Below are 16,954 nucleotides of genomic sequence, written 5' to 3' on the forward strand. Positions count from 1 at the left end.
TACACACATACATTGATATTTGCTCACATAAAACATCAAAAGAAACTTGAAGAAAATGCAATACAGTACTGCAACAACAACATTTGACTGTTAAAATATTGCAATCCACAATCTAAGTGCGGTAATATTCTTGAGTGAGTTGTTGTAATACGTTACAGACACCTCTTAGACACAAGCACAGACTGTTCCTTATTTATTTTTTATACATTTAGAAGAAATCCAATTACATGTCAGATCTTCCAAGCAGCAGCCCTTTTAAATCATACTCACTAATATTGGTATTACTGAATGGAGCTCTACAGTAAAGTAATAATGTCTTTTTTTCTCCTTTTCTTCCTACAGTGAGAACATTTAGCCAAGTTGGCTGCGATTGTACTGGCTTCATATCAGAGTGCTGTTAAAGTAGGGGCTTTTCTCTGCTAACTGACAGAGAGATGACGACCTGTGACTGCCGTGCAATAAAGGTTTCTGCCATTTCTTTAGCACAACCAAAGGGGTCGGATCTTTGGGCAGAGTTGGTGGTGAAAGAGAAGTGAAATTAAGAGTTTAAGTTATAAAAAGTCAACCTCAGAGGAACATGAATGTCTGAACCAAACAAAATGGCAATCCATCTGATAGATGTCGAGCCATTTACCCAAAACCACAATTGTTAACCTCATGGTGGAGCTAGAGGACAAGTCAAGGGATCAACAAGGTCTATAGGATTCATCCTTTGGGGATCCTGAACGGTTGAGCCAACTTTCATGTCAATCCGTCCAGTAGTTGAGATATTCCATTCTGGGCCATAGTGGTGGGACGACATTGCCACTTCCCTAGGGTGGCTAAAATGAAAGCTATATAACAGGACAATAACACATGCTGACACTCACCTGCTGCTTATTCTCTTTAGAGTAGGGTAACATGGTGGAGACATGGAACATGAGCTCATGGCCCTGATACACTGTGTAGATGGACTTAATCCCTGTAGTGTCATCTGCAGGTAAAGAGAAAGAAAAAAGGTGGTTGGCATATTCAAAGGCCCGCAACTTTAAAATGATACAGTACGTAATTCAATACAGTACGTCATTCAGCAGATCTCTTACTCTTGGTGTCTAGCCCTCCACGGTAACCTGCCCATCCCTGCAGTGTAATGGAATCACCCAGAAGATTGAGAAACTTATCGAAGCTCTCACTTCCCGTCTCTGAAACGAGCAAACACAGGACTTTTGACTTAACAGAAATCTTTTATTGCAGTACATTTTGTTTTGATACAGGGATAGCTTGACATATTGCGAAATACCGTGATACGCTCTCCATTCATGACTTAGATGAGACGATGGATGCCACTCTCATACAGTAAGAGTCTAAAACGGGATTGATCTTCTCATCTAACTCTAGGCAACACAGCACTTTTCCCAAAATGCCTAACCATCCCTTTAAAAGTTTTGGACATTGAAAAAAAGTTATAGAGATTCACCATTGCTAAACATCTCGTCATCTGTGAGCTGTCCGTCTTTGGCAAACAGGACACCAAATTTAAAGTTGACAGAACCCTACAAAATTATAGCTGGGTTACAATTATGAAATAATGTACATTCCATGCATTTTATATTATTGTTTATTGACATGCATATATGCATAATTATCAGTCTTTACAGAAAAATAAGAACAACAATATAGAGAGGGAGTATTTATCCAACACGAAGACAGTATTAATAGCATGCTTTTACAGTACAATAAAATGAGACAAATACAAAAATGAATAACGTACAACTGTAGTTAGAGATATATTTAATATTTTTTACCTGCAAGCTTCCAGGCAATAATAAAGATTTTTTTTTCAACATAATGTCATAGATTTTTTAACAGATAAAGAGTCACTAAATAATCAAACATTTGGATATCTGTTACATATGGGTACAGTGTGTGAAGGTTACTGGAAAGGACATAAAAGAAGTACTGTAGTCTCTATCCTTGAAAACAAATGATTTCTACCATAACTAATTAATGAATCAAATTGTACAGTGAGAGCAGTATCATCCCATACCTCCTGTTCCTCCAACACCAGCAGATCCTGAGGAAAGAGGACAATTATTATTCACAGTGACCAGCCTGAGGACATCATACAGTTTAGATGCTGCTGATCATGCCAGGCATGAAATGGGCGGGTGCTATGTTTCATTAAGAGCTGGCCAATGCTCTAAATCTGACCTTCTGAATCTCTGGGTTGAGGATCTCCCTGGGGCCTCTCTCAAACCTATCCATGTTCATTGCACTGGGAGTAAGAGAAATAAGAGAAAAATTAGGAGTTAATGTAAATGTAAGTGGACTGTATTTATATAGCGCTTTGCTAGTCTTAACGACTACTCACAGTACTTTTGCAGAGTACAGGAACCATTCACCATTCACACACATTCATACACTGTGGCCAAGGCGGCCGTACAAGGTGCCACCTGCTCATCAGATAAACATTTACACACTCTCACGCAAACTGATGGCACAGCATTGGGTGGCAATTCGGGATACAGTATCTTGCCCAAGGACACTTTGACATGGGACTGCAGGGCCAGGAATCAAACCACCAAATTCTGATTGGTAGGTGACCACTCTACCTCAGCCACAGCCTCCCGCTAGTGAAGGAAGTAGTAATAAAAAAAGAAAAAGGGGTACTATAGGATTGATGAAAGACAAATGGCCCAAAGGGATTACACAGAAAAATGAGCGAGACTTGATATAGGGGATTTCTCCTCCTGCTTGTACCATTTGTCCTCATTCAGAGTTTGAGTGGTGATACCGCTCAGCCTGAGGAATTTATAACCTCCAATCTCCTGTTTCATGCTTGTTATATCCTGTTACCCGTCAGTCACGAAATCTGCTACTGGAAACATGATGTTAAAGATATTTGTTGTCAGATTGTGTAGTTTTCCGAATTATTGGGCATTTTTTATATGATTGAACTGGTAAAACAGTCAAATTAGAAACATTCTCTGCTTTCAGCTTCGTGAATGTGAGGATGTGCTGCTTTTTTTTGTCATATATTACATTTGTATGAATATCGTTTTGATCTACTGACCAGACAAAACAAGCAACATAAATATGTCCATAATATTTGCTATGGAAAATTATAATGCCAATTGTTTTTAATAAATGTTCTCACAGTTTATAAACAAAATGATAATGAAAATAAACGCTAATTGGAGCCCTTAACTGATGGCCGACAAAACAATATGACATTTCAGTTCTTTATAACTACACTGAAAATATCTGTCTGATTAAAATGATAAATTCATCATACCTACACTGTTTGATAAAGGCCTGTGAAAGCTGTTCACTTAAGTCAGGAAGATTTGGATTTTATTGTATGTTTCATAGTTGTGTGTTTACTGATGTGTAATTTCAAGCATATAGAGACCAATCTGCATGTCTGTATCATATTCAAACAGAATATTATCACACCCCACTAGAGACTTAAATTACTTTAATATCTCCATGTAGGTACGATCATATGCTGTTAAAATAGCATACACAAAAGCAGCTTGGTGACAAATATGCTTGCACCTACACCAACAATAAACACTGTCGAACACAGTATCAGTTTACTTGTCTACAGTATACATAATAAATACCACTTTTATGCTAATTGGGCAAATTTGAGGCTTTGATTTTTTTGAGTCATGTGAAGACCAAAAATATCATTTTCAAACAAGTATTGTAAAGAGTGAATGAACTGTGCCGTCTGTAGAGCCTCGGGCTGCACTTCTCACCTTAGGATGGACTTGACTGATAGTGTTTTAGTCGGGCTGTAGGGGAGGCTGATCTTCAGAGTGCCCTGAGCGAACAAGAATGACACAGATCAGGGATTACAAACTCTTTTCTCTGAGGAGTCACTTGCTCTAACCTGTTGCATTGTTGCTCATTTATGAAAGAATATCCAGCAAACTCAGTATTAGCCAAAAGCATTTCACAACCCACATGTTTTTCAATCAGTCATAGAATAAATACAAAGAACCAAATTAAACCAGAGCAGTTCAAGCCAAACAGTTGATCCATTCAACAACAACAACAACAACATCCTGTACCAGATAGAGTCTGACAGAAGACAAATCAATGTGATCAGGCAGCGGAGGTGCACCTAATCAGGTTCCAGATGAGGCTGGACGCCAAAATTAAATCCAAGCTATCTTGGTCATGAAGCTGAGTCACCACACCTCAAACACACAATAATGAACAAGAATCTCACATACATACACACAAAACTGGAGTAAGATAGTCCCCCAACATGCCATTTTGTGCTGTCTTATATTTAGATCCACCTAAACTGACTGCATTTTGACAGTTTACTACAGCTCAGCATTTCTATATTATGTTTATTCATGTACAGTATGTTGTGGTATTATTGATATGACACACATAATCATCCAGACCACACTTTGCACCAACTGCATATTGACTCTTTACTACATCTCAGCATTTTATAGACTATCTTTTCATGCATATTGTGTTATTTCTGACCTATATCACTAACCAGACCACAATTTGCACTAACTGTATAGAAACTCTTCACTACATTTCAGCATTTATGTGGACTGCCTATTCATATATATTGAGTTGTAACTGACTCAACACCTCTAACTAGATCATAATCCGCACTAACTGTTCATGTGATGTTTTGTTTTGCTCTACATTACATCTCAGCAATGTTATAGACTGTCTTCTTATGTACATTGTGTTATTACCACATCACTTTCGCATACCCTTCGTCTTACTTACACCTCACGTTGCACCGGTTTTGTAATGCCTAAATAATCGTTACTTCATGTAGGCTATAGTATTCAGTATTCCACTGACTGTAAAACTGTACGTTGTACTGCACGCTTATACTTTTCTTGGCCAGGTTGCTGTTGCAAATGAGAACCTGTTATCAACGGCCTACCTGGTTAAATAAAGGTTAATTAAAAAATAAAAATAAAGTACCACCTACAACCGTGTACTCAGAAGAACATGAAGATCCTATGATGCAATAGTAGAAAGTAACTAAGTACGTTAAGTGCAGTAATGAGGTGCTTATACTTTACTTGAGTATTTCCATTTTATACAAATTTATACCTCAACTCCAACTACATTTCAGAGGGAAATATTGGACATTTTACTCCAACAAGATTTCCCCCATTAGCTTCTCAGATGGTTGCGTTTAGATGACTTTTCAAGGCCCAAACAGGTAAAACTATCCATTAATTCCTTAAAAAAAAGATTTGAGAAAAGTGCAAAAATGTGAACTTGTTTTTTACTTTTTTTAATACCTTAATAATAATCTCAAGACCCCCCCTCACATGAAAGTTTATTAACTTAGTCTATTCTGCTTTTTACCATTTACTCTTATCTTGTGTTCTTTTGGAGGGGCCTGGCCCCATTAGTAAAACACGAATGCATCCGAATTAACAGTATACATTGGTTTAAAACACATTTTGCTGATAATACTTCTATGCTTGTATTTAAAGGTGCCCTGTGGAGTTTTCTTGTGATCAAACAACAGATATGTTTACACTATTAAAATGCATTTTGTGTATTCTTTAGGTTTGACAAATGTTTGGAATGCATTTCCTTCCTCGTAAAACAGCTGCAAAGGCGGTTCTAAATCCTGCATTGTTTACATCCATGTTTACTAGCTAGCATACTTCTCTTTCTCTGCCTTTTCGCATGTGTCCTTGTGTGTGTGCACAAGATAAACAAAAACCAGGACCCACAAATTAAAAAACGCCATCATAGTGTTACTAGATGTCAAAAACCTATTTTACTTGTTTATTATTATTTTTATACTGTGGTATAGCAACTTTTAATTGCATGACTTGTTCTATCCGGAGTGCAAAGGGTGAACTCACGGTCTTTCTCCAGAGGATGGCTCTGTACTGAGGAACCCGCTGGTTGTTCTGGTCTGAGAGGACGACTGACAAGTAGAATGGGTTCTTCTCTGCATCTGTACCCACGTAGTTCTGGTGGACTGAGGGAGAAAAAGATAATAAAGATACCAGCCACCAAAAGGTATTCATCGCCCCCTTTTATCCCCTTGGAGTCTTGGCCTGTGATTTTCTGCCTTTTTGTTTTCCTTCCTACCTATTCTTTTTTTTTTTTTTTTTTCATTCTCCCATTCATTACCGCCTCCCCCATTCCCAGTTCTTTCTGTGTGACATGGACACAGACAAAGACCTCAAAAGCAGAGTCACACATTCATGCCTCTGCTTCTTCGGTTGACAGGGTAACATCTTCAGAAACAATGCTCAACAGACCTCCAAACCCAGTTAGACGCAGGATCTCTGCCTGCATTGCTGTCCCTGTCTTTGTCCTCTGATGCTTTCTTTTTCGCAATTTCACTTTCTTCCTTTATTTGGTTTTTATCGCTCTTTAATTTCCATTAACCATATTTTTATGCTTCCAGCGAGCAATGACATTGCAAGGTTAGAATGCAATTATATACTTATTAGTTTAGACAGTGTGAGCTCTCTCCTTGTGAGAAGAAAGAACATTGTAATCCATCAGGAGTTGTCGTCATGCCTGATGCAGGACAACGGGGAAACAAACAGGGTCAAACTGATTTGCTTTTCTTCACCTAATTATCATGAAATTAAGAATGCAAGTTTTTGTATTGGATGCTTCATTAGACAGGAAGTGGATGTGTTCATATAATTGGCCTAGAGTTCATAATGCGTTGTGTTGTATGATGTAGTCAGCTCTGCTCAGGCTGTGAGAAACAGATGGCTCAGCTGCAGTCCAAACAGGTTGAGCCAACTTTCTGGAGACATGGCTCATTTTCAACTACCCATACCGTACCATGATAAGACCCTGGCTAGAGAAGAAAAGGCATTGGTCTTGCTGTCTAACGTTCCTTCACAATTATCTCCATACTTCTCGGGCTCTTTCCTTTTAAGCTGAAAGCATTCCTCCTAATTTGAGTCACGGTAAAGAAACCCAGACAATGATCTTTTGTGTTGCTTTCTGTGTCGCCTCCACTGCAACCCCGAGAAAAGGTGGTGTATTAATGAGGATGGCGAGATGATGAGGGCCAGAAAGTTGGAGGAGCAGGTGACCGCTTCTAATGGTTTTTTCAACAATAGCAGAGGCTGCTCTTGTGAATGGCTCCTGCTAGCCTGGGCTCATTTCAGAAGCTGGCAGTCCAATCTTAATTGCATTATCTGTTGGAGGTAAGTTCTGTCTAGTGGTGGTGAGGCTGTGTGTCCTCAATGGGCTTCCTCCCTGGCCGGTGTATGGGATTAGACTCGCAGTGGGGATATGGCTGGATGCTAACAAGTTTTGGCCTTGAATGAAGACCGGTGCAGCGTGAGGACAAGGCTGACTTCATGAGATAAGACGCGTCCTGTGGACCAGGGAAGAGGCGGAGGATGTTTTATTTCTGCAGCTCAAAGGCTAGGGAATGCCGTCTTATTCAATATTAAATAAATTAAGAAATACATAAATAAATGCATGGATAGAGAATAAATATGCCTTTGCAGTAAATACATAAATAATTAAATATATGTGAATATGCATATATAAATGAATCAATTGGTTGCAAGGCTTGCAAAGTGAGAGTGCGGACATGATGGGAGACATCGGTGGGCTCTTAAACAGCATGCTATCATAAGCAGATCAAATTGATCAACATGGTTTATCAGCAGATAATAGTTAGGCACATATTGAAGACTTTTTGGAAATATTAGGGTGGAAGTGCTCTTCAAGAAATATACAGCAACAACAAAGTTTTAAATTGTTTAAGACTGATTGAACACTGCGTTTGTGTGGAAGATGTCAACGTTACCGCTGGTACTACAAGCACAGGTGCTGGACGCCTGCCTCTGGATAGTCCAGGCGACATGCTGGCTAACTTTGTGTTGTCCGGTCTATAAACCTGAGAAATCACGGATCTGTGTGGTGTGTCATCCAGCATGATTCAGAGGAGATTGGCCGAAAAAGTCTTAGGTGAGCTAACTTACTTATTGGGCAAATGAGCAGGCTATGGTGGGCAAAAACATTTATAATACAGGCCGCATTTACCCCCCCTTACGGGCTGCTGTAGTGGCTGTTTATTTTATGAGTCGGGCTGTTATGGGGTGCTGCGGTGCTATCGCTGGTGGTATAGGTGGACAAATTCATTAACCAAGCTTAATCACTGCGGGTTGACACAACATTAGCTGCTGAGGCGTTATTAAGTGAGCTAGCGGGCAATTGACTGCTCTAATTCCCATTAACCAGCTGGAAGGGTCAACTTCTTGGACAGCTTCCAAGCAAACACAGTGCACAATCACTCTGTAACAATTTAAAACTTTGTTGTCTATTAATAATTCTTGAGGAGCCCTGGTATTTCCAAAATTCTTACATTTGTGAACGATTTTGGAAAATAATCTATATATCTATATATTATTTATTTCTAAACTACTTTACTCACAGAGACTGATTTGTTGAACGTCCAGCCTTGTAATATAATGACATAAGTAACATGACAATATAAAGCACTAACAAATAACGCCTGGCAAGTGTGAACATTAATATTTAGGTCAGTAGGAAATCACACTTGATTGAAGAAAAGCCCTTTTTAAACACTGTCTGTGAACTTTCCTGGAAAGGGATCCTACGGCTTGACCACGTCAGTTGTACCAGCGGAAAGAAACTCTTTTTGCAGCTCCGCCGTGACTCTCTCTTTACATTTTGTGCAATGTTAGCTTCGGTGTGGCGACCTGGAGGCCATGTTGTACTGCTTATCCATTGAATTTATCAGCCCAGGGTTGGTCACAGTACTGAAGTGCATCCTTTCTTTTGCGATTAAAGTTTAGTGCTTGACTAATTTCCACGTTCTGTTACTGAAGTATGTTCATATGGAGCTACACGGTCAGTGATCCCTGTCGGATGGCATTTTGCTTACTTGACAGTTGACACCCTGGTGTTTGGCTCTTTAGCCATGCAACTAATGTACATGGCTTTGTGGTGTTTTTAAAGTGGTGATACCGGTTAGTGGTGTTGCCCTGTGAGGTAGCAACATCAGCAAAGCATGTTTTGAACAATACGTGGCAGTTTGCAGCAACTTCCTCAGCAGACTGTTTTATTATCACGTGTCACGTGACCAGGGTGTAATTGCGGCCTCTGAGATTAGAAAATCTAATTTTAACATGTTGTAAATTTAACTGCAAATGCAATTAATAGTTCAGCTCTATCTCGGAGCCCACCAATGTCTTCCACTCTCACTTTGCCAGCCTTTTTTTGCCCACAACTCTGTTCTGAATGTGAAAGATTCACACCCTGATTTGCTTTTATAAACTTGAAAAAAATAGAGAGGGAAATCAAAACATTTTGCAGAAGGAAAAAAAAGTGGATTTATGAAATAAAAGTACCATGTAACAAGTAAAAGTAAAACCTTTTAAAATATGTATTTAACCAATTGCTTCATTTATATATTAATATTTACATTAATTTAACTATGTATGTATTTATTGCAGCATTTATTTATTTCATGATGTATTTGACATGCATATTAATGTATTTGTGTATTTATTCATTTATTTATGTATTTATTAATTTATTTAATACTGAATGAAGCGGCATTCCATACTCCCTCACACTGTGTATTTCTCTCATTAGCTCACACTTAACACTGTGTGTGTGTGTGTGTGTTTGAGTGTTATTATTATTTATTTTTTTAAACATAGCACAACAGAGCAACACTGACCTTTTCCCAGGAAGTATTTAAAGAACCATCTGGTGTGGTACTCTGGATTCTCCAGATGGACATCAGTTCTCCTCCAGGTTCCTGGTGTGTAGTCAAAAGCCTGTTTGTAACACACACACACACACACACACACACACACACACACACACACACACACACACACACACACACACACACACACACACACACACGCACACACACACACACACACACACACCTTGAGTCACAGCAGTCTTCCCTTTGGAAAAAAAACAGTTGCACAATGCAGCAGTACTGAAATTACTCTGGTCAGGAAATCACACACACAGTGAGCTACTGTTGTTTCACTGTTATTGTTTTTGTCATGATGGAAATAAACCCTACCAAGATGTGAGACAAAAGCTAGGGTGTGAATCACATCAGGCCAGGGGACCACACTAGTATATTATACTGAGGTTGTTAAGCGTGATTTTAGTTAACTAACGACCTCTGAAAAGAAAGTTGTCATGTTCATCTTGTCATATGACTTTAAAAAATTACAACAGGATGTGAAATGTTGTCAGACTATAGTAAATTATCACAATGATGTTAGAAGATCTGGTGAAAGAGATTCATATACACTATCAAAAACACTGATTCTTCTCCTTGCTTGTGTATAAATGTTTTGCAACTAATACAACTAAGTTAACAAGCCAGTACGTGCCCCCAGGCAGGGGCAGACTGGGGTATAAAGTTGATTTTCCCCCTCCAAAATGTCTCAGATTGCTTGATTTGATAAATAATTTTTACCAACAGAAAAAGTAAAACCATCCTGCATTTAACTACTAAAAAGCAACAATGGGAGAATTGTCAGAAAACAAAACAAAAGCAAATGTATATAGCAGATCAATGAGAGTAATAGTTCCAGCACGTAACTCCCCACTAAACAATAAAGTTCATTTTATTTATTTATTTGTACAGAATAAACAAACGAGATAAGGTGGTAATAAATGAGCTTAAGAGGGGCTGGCAGGAAGACTTTTGGACAGAGCCAGGCTAGCTATGCTAATTAAGCTAATCATCTCCTGGCATTAGGTACAGACAAGAGACTAATATGGATCTTCTATCCAACTCTCAGCAACAAAGAAAATGAATCCAAAATGTCAAACTGTTCCTTTTAGGTACTGTAAATTAGATGACGGACAATCATCATTTTATAGGATTAAGGACAAGAAGTCTACGGCCTCAAAAATGACCATCATTTCATTATTTGCTGAGGTTAGTGAGAGCAAGATACATGTAGGGCTGATGTATGTTGTATGGACCTCATCTGAAGAGCCATTCTCCACCCTGAAGCGTCCTGCCCTCTGAATGGCCCCATCTGCGTCACTGGAAATTAGCTGAGAGGGAGACAGAGAGACAGGAAGAGAGGGAGACATGCTTAAAATTAGACATATGACAAACCATGACTTGTGGCAAACAGTAATAAGCAGGTCATAAATACATTAGAGCTGGCTATCATCACGGACGAAAAAGAGGAACTAAAGGCAGACACATGTGGCTCCATGTGGCAACAGCAGCATGAGTCCTACAAACATATCCGTCCTCAGCAGTCTTCCCCTTGAATTCTGCCTAAAAGTTTACAGTAGTCTGCCTTCACCCTGTAGATTATCAACGTCGCCACACTTCTTTAATTATCAATGACTACTCAAGCCATTGCAATGATTCCTCAGACTCCCTTCACTGTAAAAAAAATAGTTTTAATTCTGCATTTCTTTTCTTCTTTTTTCTCACATCTGCCACTCTCTACTTATCTCCCCAATTAACTGTCTCTTGCTGACTCCCATCTCTCGACAACAGCATTGGAGAGCAGACATTATGTGAGTGATATGGGACAGGTAATGATAGTGGAAGAGTGAGAACAGAATGTATCCTCTGTATGTTCATGCAACTTAAAGAAATGGTTCCACATTTTAGGAAATACTGTACACTTGCTGGCTTTCTTGCAAAATGGTAAGCCACATTTCTAACCCCAGCAATCTGCATGTTACTCTGTGATCCATCAATCAGATTGCGTTCCCTACACTAACATTAGTAGCAGAGTCAAACAGCGCCAAATTAGTTTGTTATATAGAAATGTGTTTTAATATTGACTTTGTGTTTGCAAATCCTTGTGTGTGTGTGCATGTGTGTATAGGCTGCAGTCCTTTCCCAGTGTCAGATCAAGGTTGACATGTCCTTAGACCTGTAACAGGGGAGTCAATGCTGACATGTTTCATCAAAATTTGGTGTGACTGATGTTTGACTGCTTTGTTTTAGTAATGTAAATGTGTCTGTTTACAGTTAATTACATTTGATATCTCAACACACAGTAATGGTAATTCACCACACTGTTCTACTCTTCAATCTTTTGCTCTTCACATCCCCTTTTCTCTTTTATCCCCCCCCAACACCATCACACTGAATGATGTTTTGTTGCCAGGCAACAGACCGCCGAGTCTCCTCCCTTGTCTCTCCCTGCCTCTCTTCTCTGCGTCTTTGCCCTCTGCTCTTTGACCGCCTTGACTGTCGTGCTCTACTTTTGCTCCCCTGGCCGATAGAGGTCTCTGCTCTGCCGACATATACTGCATGTTTTAAAAAGAGTTGGCTGTGAATCCCTGCACACTGTGGTCCAGATGGCCTAAAATGGTCTGGAGGAGCCAAGCAAAAAGAGGGGGAAATAGAAGTTCCTCGGAGAGAAAGACTGAACATGGAAAGCTGCTAATTGTCCTCTTAGTGTAACTGACCTCTAAGAGGAACACACATGAACCAGGAAACTACTGTAACTAAGGAATACTTTCATTATCGACAAATCTGCTGTTTGAAATCTGTTGTTTCAATTAATAGTTTAGTCCAAAAAATAGAAAATGTAAGTAAAATGTGCCAGTTTCCTAGGTGACGTCGTCAAATGTCTCTTTTGTCCAACCAGCTCTTCAAAAACAGGAAATCTTTATATTTTAAAGTCTGGAAAAAGCAATTTGCCGACATTTTTGTTAAATAAAACTACATAAATTGTTAGTTGCTTATCAAAATAGTAGTAGACTATTTTTCTGTTGAATGATGCGGCTCTAAATGAAACGGTGGACAAAACAAACCACTTCTGTTTTTTTATGTATTTCTGTCACATAATAAATATTTAAGCCATGAACAATACTCTGATAGAAAAGGAGATACTGTGGCATGTAAGCATCTCATTCAGGATTCTGCCCATTGTTTACCATGCTCGCAGGTTTATCATAGAATAAAGTTACCTACAATGTCAGTAAAACTGAAAATATGATGAGAAATTATGATCCTTATTATTATATTAAATTATAATCTAAATATTGATAAACGTGCTGAAATAAAGGGAAAGTCTCACTTCAGAAATGCTTCATGACCAGTAAATTGTTTTGCGGCTGAGTTTCTATTTCCACTGATGAGATGGAGAAGCTACATCCAGCACAAACTGTGTTCACTATCAACTGTTGATGTAGCTATGTCAACACAGAAATAAGATGCGGAGATGTTTAGGAATCAAAGACATGATTCTGATTTCAGACGATCAGAAAACTGGACAATCTAATGGCCATGCATACTGGGATATGAAGCACCAGCTTTCCCATTTTCCATGTATACGCTATATCCTGAATATGATCAAAACCACGAATGGCCGACACAACATGTCCAAAAACCAAGCAGTGTTATCCGTTTGGAGAGTGGGTGGTGTGCCCTACTTCAGCGGCTCATTACATCATGTCAGACAGAACAATAACGAGGGAAAGTGATGAGAGAGCACTTATGGTGGAAGGGGAGAGAGTCAAAGTCCATTCAAAACATTCTTGTGAGCAAGTGAGGATGAAATGCGAGAGCTTTACATTCTGAATAAAATCATTAGTAACTGTCGCGCTGACTTTATTGTTCATATTAAATTGAATCCGATATTCAGAACTGTAGCTGGGGAATTAGAAAGCTGTGACATGAGATTCTACAACTTGAGCTTCCCCGCAGTTGGGTCTGACAGTATTCATATTGTGGCACATAAATAGTTTTTTTATCTGTATGTCACGCAAACATTTGGCCCACATGGTATTATAAGACACTCTAATCTATCTGTACCAGTAGTTCTATACACTTTCAAATGTTTCTGTTTATCTTACTCAAAAAAGTAACACTGCAAATAACAATTATTTCCATCCTCAATTAATCTGCCAATTATTAACAAGACTAATTTGAAGAAAGTACTGATTAATGGCAACCACAACTTGCTAAAGTTCAAGGTGATGTTTTTCTTCAATTCAATTGCTTGTTTTATATGACCAACAGTTCAAACTGTTTTCATTTCTCAGCAAATGATATACAAATATTAATTTAATAAAATAAAAAAAGGGAATTAAAGGGGAATAAATATCCCCTTGGCTCTTGACTTGACTCTTAGCTATGATATAACTATCTGTGGTGGGATGTCAATAAGTATGTGGAGCAGCTTTGTACATTGATTGTTATTAATCTGATTATCTATTGTATAGGACCTATTGTGTTTGTGTCTAAATGTTTTTGCAAAACTATTTCTGTAATATTTTATCAAATTTGTAGGCAACATTTTTGTTCTCTATAATAATCTCTATAACAGACGTTTAAAAAAATTTAAAAATGTTTGTGTGTGTGTGAGTGTAAAAAAAACATTAATATTGTAAAAAAATTATTATTAATATGACAGTTATTTCACCCATGCACACAAGTAAAGCACTGGCTGTATTTCCTTCCCATGGTATGCTACAAGATAATACAATCCAGCCAAGCATGATTACTGCAGGTGTGAAGCTCTGATTAACGACAGAGAGGTTTCTGTGCAATAATTGGCTGTGTCTGAGGAGAGGCTGCAGAAAATACTGCCTTCTCTCCTTTCATACGCATTAATAGGAGTGAAAACAGATATATTTTCTGCTTACTTCCTGGTGAGGTGGATTGTGCGCCAGTGTTTACGTGTGAGGAAAACAGCTTCCCATCAAGATCTGTGCGCGTGAGCGAAAAATGGAAAGTAAATGTCGAAACCATAGGCCTCTATCTCACTGCATTTTTCACGTCTCCTGCAACATTAACTGTCCAATCGCAGGATAATGGAGGGGAAACCAATGCAGCGTTCATACAGAGCAATGCGCCGCCTCCATAGTTTATGTGTGTGACAAATAGAGTAAAAATGTGTGACATTCTGTATTAAATGTGCATTTAGGTAAGTGTTTGTGCTGCTCTGTGTAAAAAGGCTTTCTTGCTGTTATTTGGTGAAATAATGAAAATAGCTGGAGAAGGGAGCCATTAAGCGCTCTGGGGAGTCTGTGTGTGTCTATGCGCACAATCATGCATGCATCACGCAGCCACTGCTTTTAAATCATGCAACAGAAGAATTGCAAAGGAGGAAAAGCTGCACTCCAACGGTTCCCCAGTGAGCCGGGGAAGGCGAGGAAGAGGAAACAGAGGAGAAGGGGCAGCCTGTTACGCTTTAACAAACAACCTATAAAACACCTCACCTCTGCTAGGGAGCAAAAGTAGAGTGATATGGCAGAAAAAAAGAGAATTGGCATCAAACATATAGAGAAAGGGTGACAGAATGAAGGATGAGGTTGCTGGGGTAGAGAGGGAAAGAGCTATATGTAATGACAACAAAAAGCCACATGATAAAAGAATAATAGCCATCTCCAAGATGCACAACCCCATGGGAAAGGGACAGGGCTTTCAAGCTTTATAGATGGAGAGAGAACACACACACACACACACTCACTTGAACATTTCACAAACACAATCGAGCTCACGGTGTTCTCAGAGAACCTCTGATTTCCCTAAGGCCTGTGACAAAGGAGCGCTGCAGTGCAGAGAGAGACACGTGTGTGTGTGTGTGTTTGTATTGGGGGTATTAAATCAATACTTTTGTGACTGCTGATAGATAATTGATCTCATCAGTGGGCCTGTTCATGCACACTCACACAATCCTTCAGGAAGGCAGAGAACACGGAGGCGTAGGCGATAGAGCGGGAGAGGAATTGAGTAGAGGTTGAGGAGGGAAGTAGTAAGTAGTGGGAGTGGGGGGGCTGGGGGGTTGGGGGGGGGGGGGGGGGGGGGGGGGGGGGGGGGGGGGGGGGGGGGGGGTTAAAGAGAGGCAGGTGCACAGCCAGAGAGACGATATGAAAATTAGGGAGGAGATGAATGGAGGCAGAAAAGAAGAAGAGAAGAGGCAGAGATAGTTAATTAAAGAAAGTATCAAGAGGAATCTAGAAACTGTTATCGGGTCTTTTTTCCTCTTCTACTTCCTCTTAAAGCAACGGTAACTATGACATGGCAGCCTTGTCAAGTTTAGGATTTTTTTTTTTTTTAATCCAAAACCAAAAACCCAAGAACAACGTGTAAGGTATGAATTAAACTGTGTGTTTGAATGCGCTAAGATGCAAATGATGCCTGGCTAACTAGCTTACTTACATTTTGTGGGGTTACTGTATAGGAAACGTAAAAAAGGTACTTGTTCAGCACTGGAGTGTCCACTGTGTGGGAGCTAACTTGTTACTATATCAGGGTTAGGGTAAAAATGTACACTCCAGCAACCCCAGCCAAACTTGCAATATCTCTACGTTTGCTAAAGTCATCATGCAATCCTTTCCCCTCATTAAAGTGAAGCAAACTGTTTAAAAATACAAACATTAAAGTATAAATCTAACCACTAGGTATGTTTTTCTATAGTTGTTAATGTGAGAACAAATAAAATATTAATTAAATTTAAAGTATAGTGCGGCATTGTATTGTGCAAATATTAACTGAGTAGTGAAAGCGTGATTAATGTTTTCTATTGAATATAACCAGACTTTTCCTACTTGAGAATAAGTTCAGTCTACTAAGCATTTGGATAACTTTATTCATTTTATTCGTTTTATAGGTGCTACTTCCACCAAGGTGCAATCAGACAAACTGATCTGCATAACATGCATGCAAAAAGCCCTCTTATGTAGTGGAAGACTCCTGCAATGCTAATAATAATAATGTATAATGCTGTAGACATGAAAATTTCAACCGACTCCCTGTGAAGGAGAAAATTAGAGGTGAAAATTGTAAATCAAAGACGAGCGTGTGTAATGTGGCTGTTTGCCATTTAGCTATTGACTGCGCCTGATTAGCATTAATGCTGCCTTCGGCTAGGACAAATCCAGCCATGCACCACATCAAATGGTTACAACTGGATGATTTAGACTTCGCGGACGACTTGGCCCTACTCTCACATACTCAACAGCAGATGCAGGAAAA

The 16,954-nt window shown here is 39.1% G+C and overlaps 1 protein-coding gene and 1 long non-coding RNA gene across 7 annotated transcripts in view; one reads left to right on the top strand and one right to left on the bottom strand.

The window, feature by feature from the left end:
- The window catches only part of garnl3 (GTPase activating Rap/RanGAP domain like 3), a 62,111-nt gene that overhangs the window by 18,947 nt on the left and 26,210 nt on the right, over positions 1-16,954 (bottom strand). For all 6 annotated transcript variants that reach the window (XM_034897232.1, XM_034897229.1, XM_034897228.1 and 3 more), the window contains exons 3-11: positions 10,975-11,049; positions 9,692-9,791; positions 5,859-5,977; positions 3,744-3,808; positions 2,191-2,254; positions 2,027-2,053; positions 1,457-1,532; positions 1,083-1,181; positions 870-973 (exon numbers count right to left, since the gene is read on the bottom strand). In XM_034897232.1, coding sequence (XP_034753123.1) covers positions 870-973; positions 1,083-1,181; positions 1,457-1,532; positions 2,027-2,053; positions 2,191-2,254; positions 3,744-3,808; positions 5,859-5,977; positions 9,692-9,791; positions 10,975-11,049 — 729 coding nt within the window. The remainder of the gene's footprint in view (positions 1-869; positions 974-1,082; positions 1,182-1,456; positions 1,533-2,026; positions 2,054-2,190; positions 2,255-3,743; positions 3,809-5,858; positions 5,978-9,691; positions 9,792-10,974; positions 11,050-16,954) is intronic.
- Positions 4,820-16,954, top strand: part of LOC117959890 — a 17,845-nt gene continuing 5,710 nt past the window's right edge. The window contains exons 1-2 of the long non-coding RNA XR_004660021.1: positions 4,820-4,926; positions 13,641-13,642. This is a non-coding gene — a long non-coding RNA (uncharacterized LOC117959890). The remainder of the gene's footprint in view (positions 4,927-13,640; positions 13,643-16,954) is intronic.

This window comes from Etheostoma cragini, chromosome 16, assembly GCF_013103735.1.
Source record: "Etheostoma cragini isolate CJK2018 chromosome 16, CSU_Ecrag_1.0, whole genome shotgun sequence".
NCBI lineage: Eukaryota > Metazoa > Chordata > Actinopteri > Perciformes > Percidae > Etheostoma > Etheostoma cragini.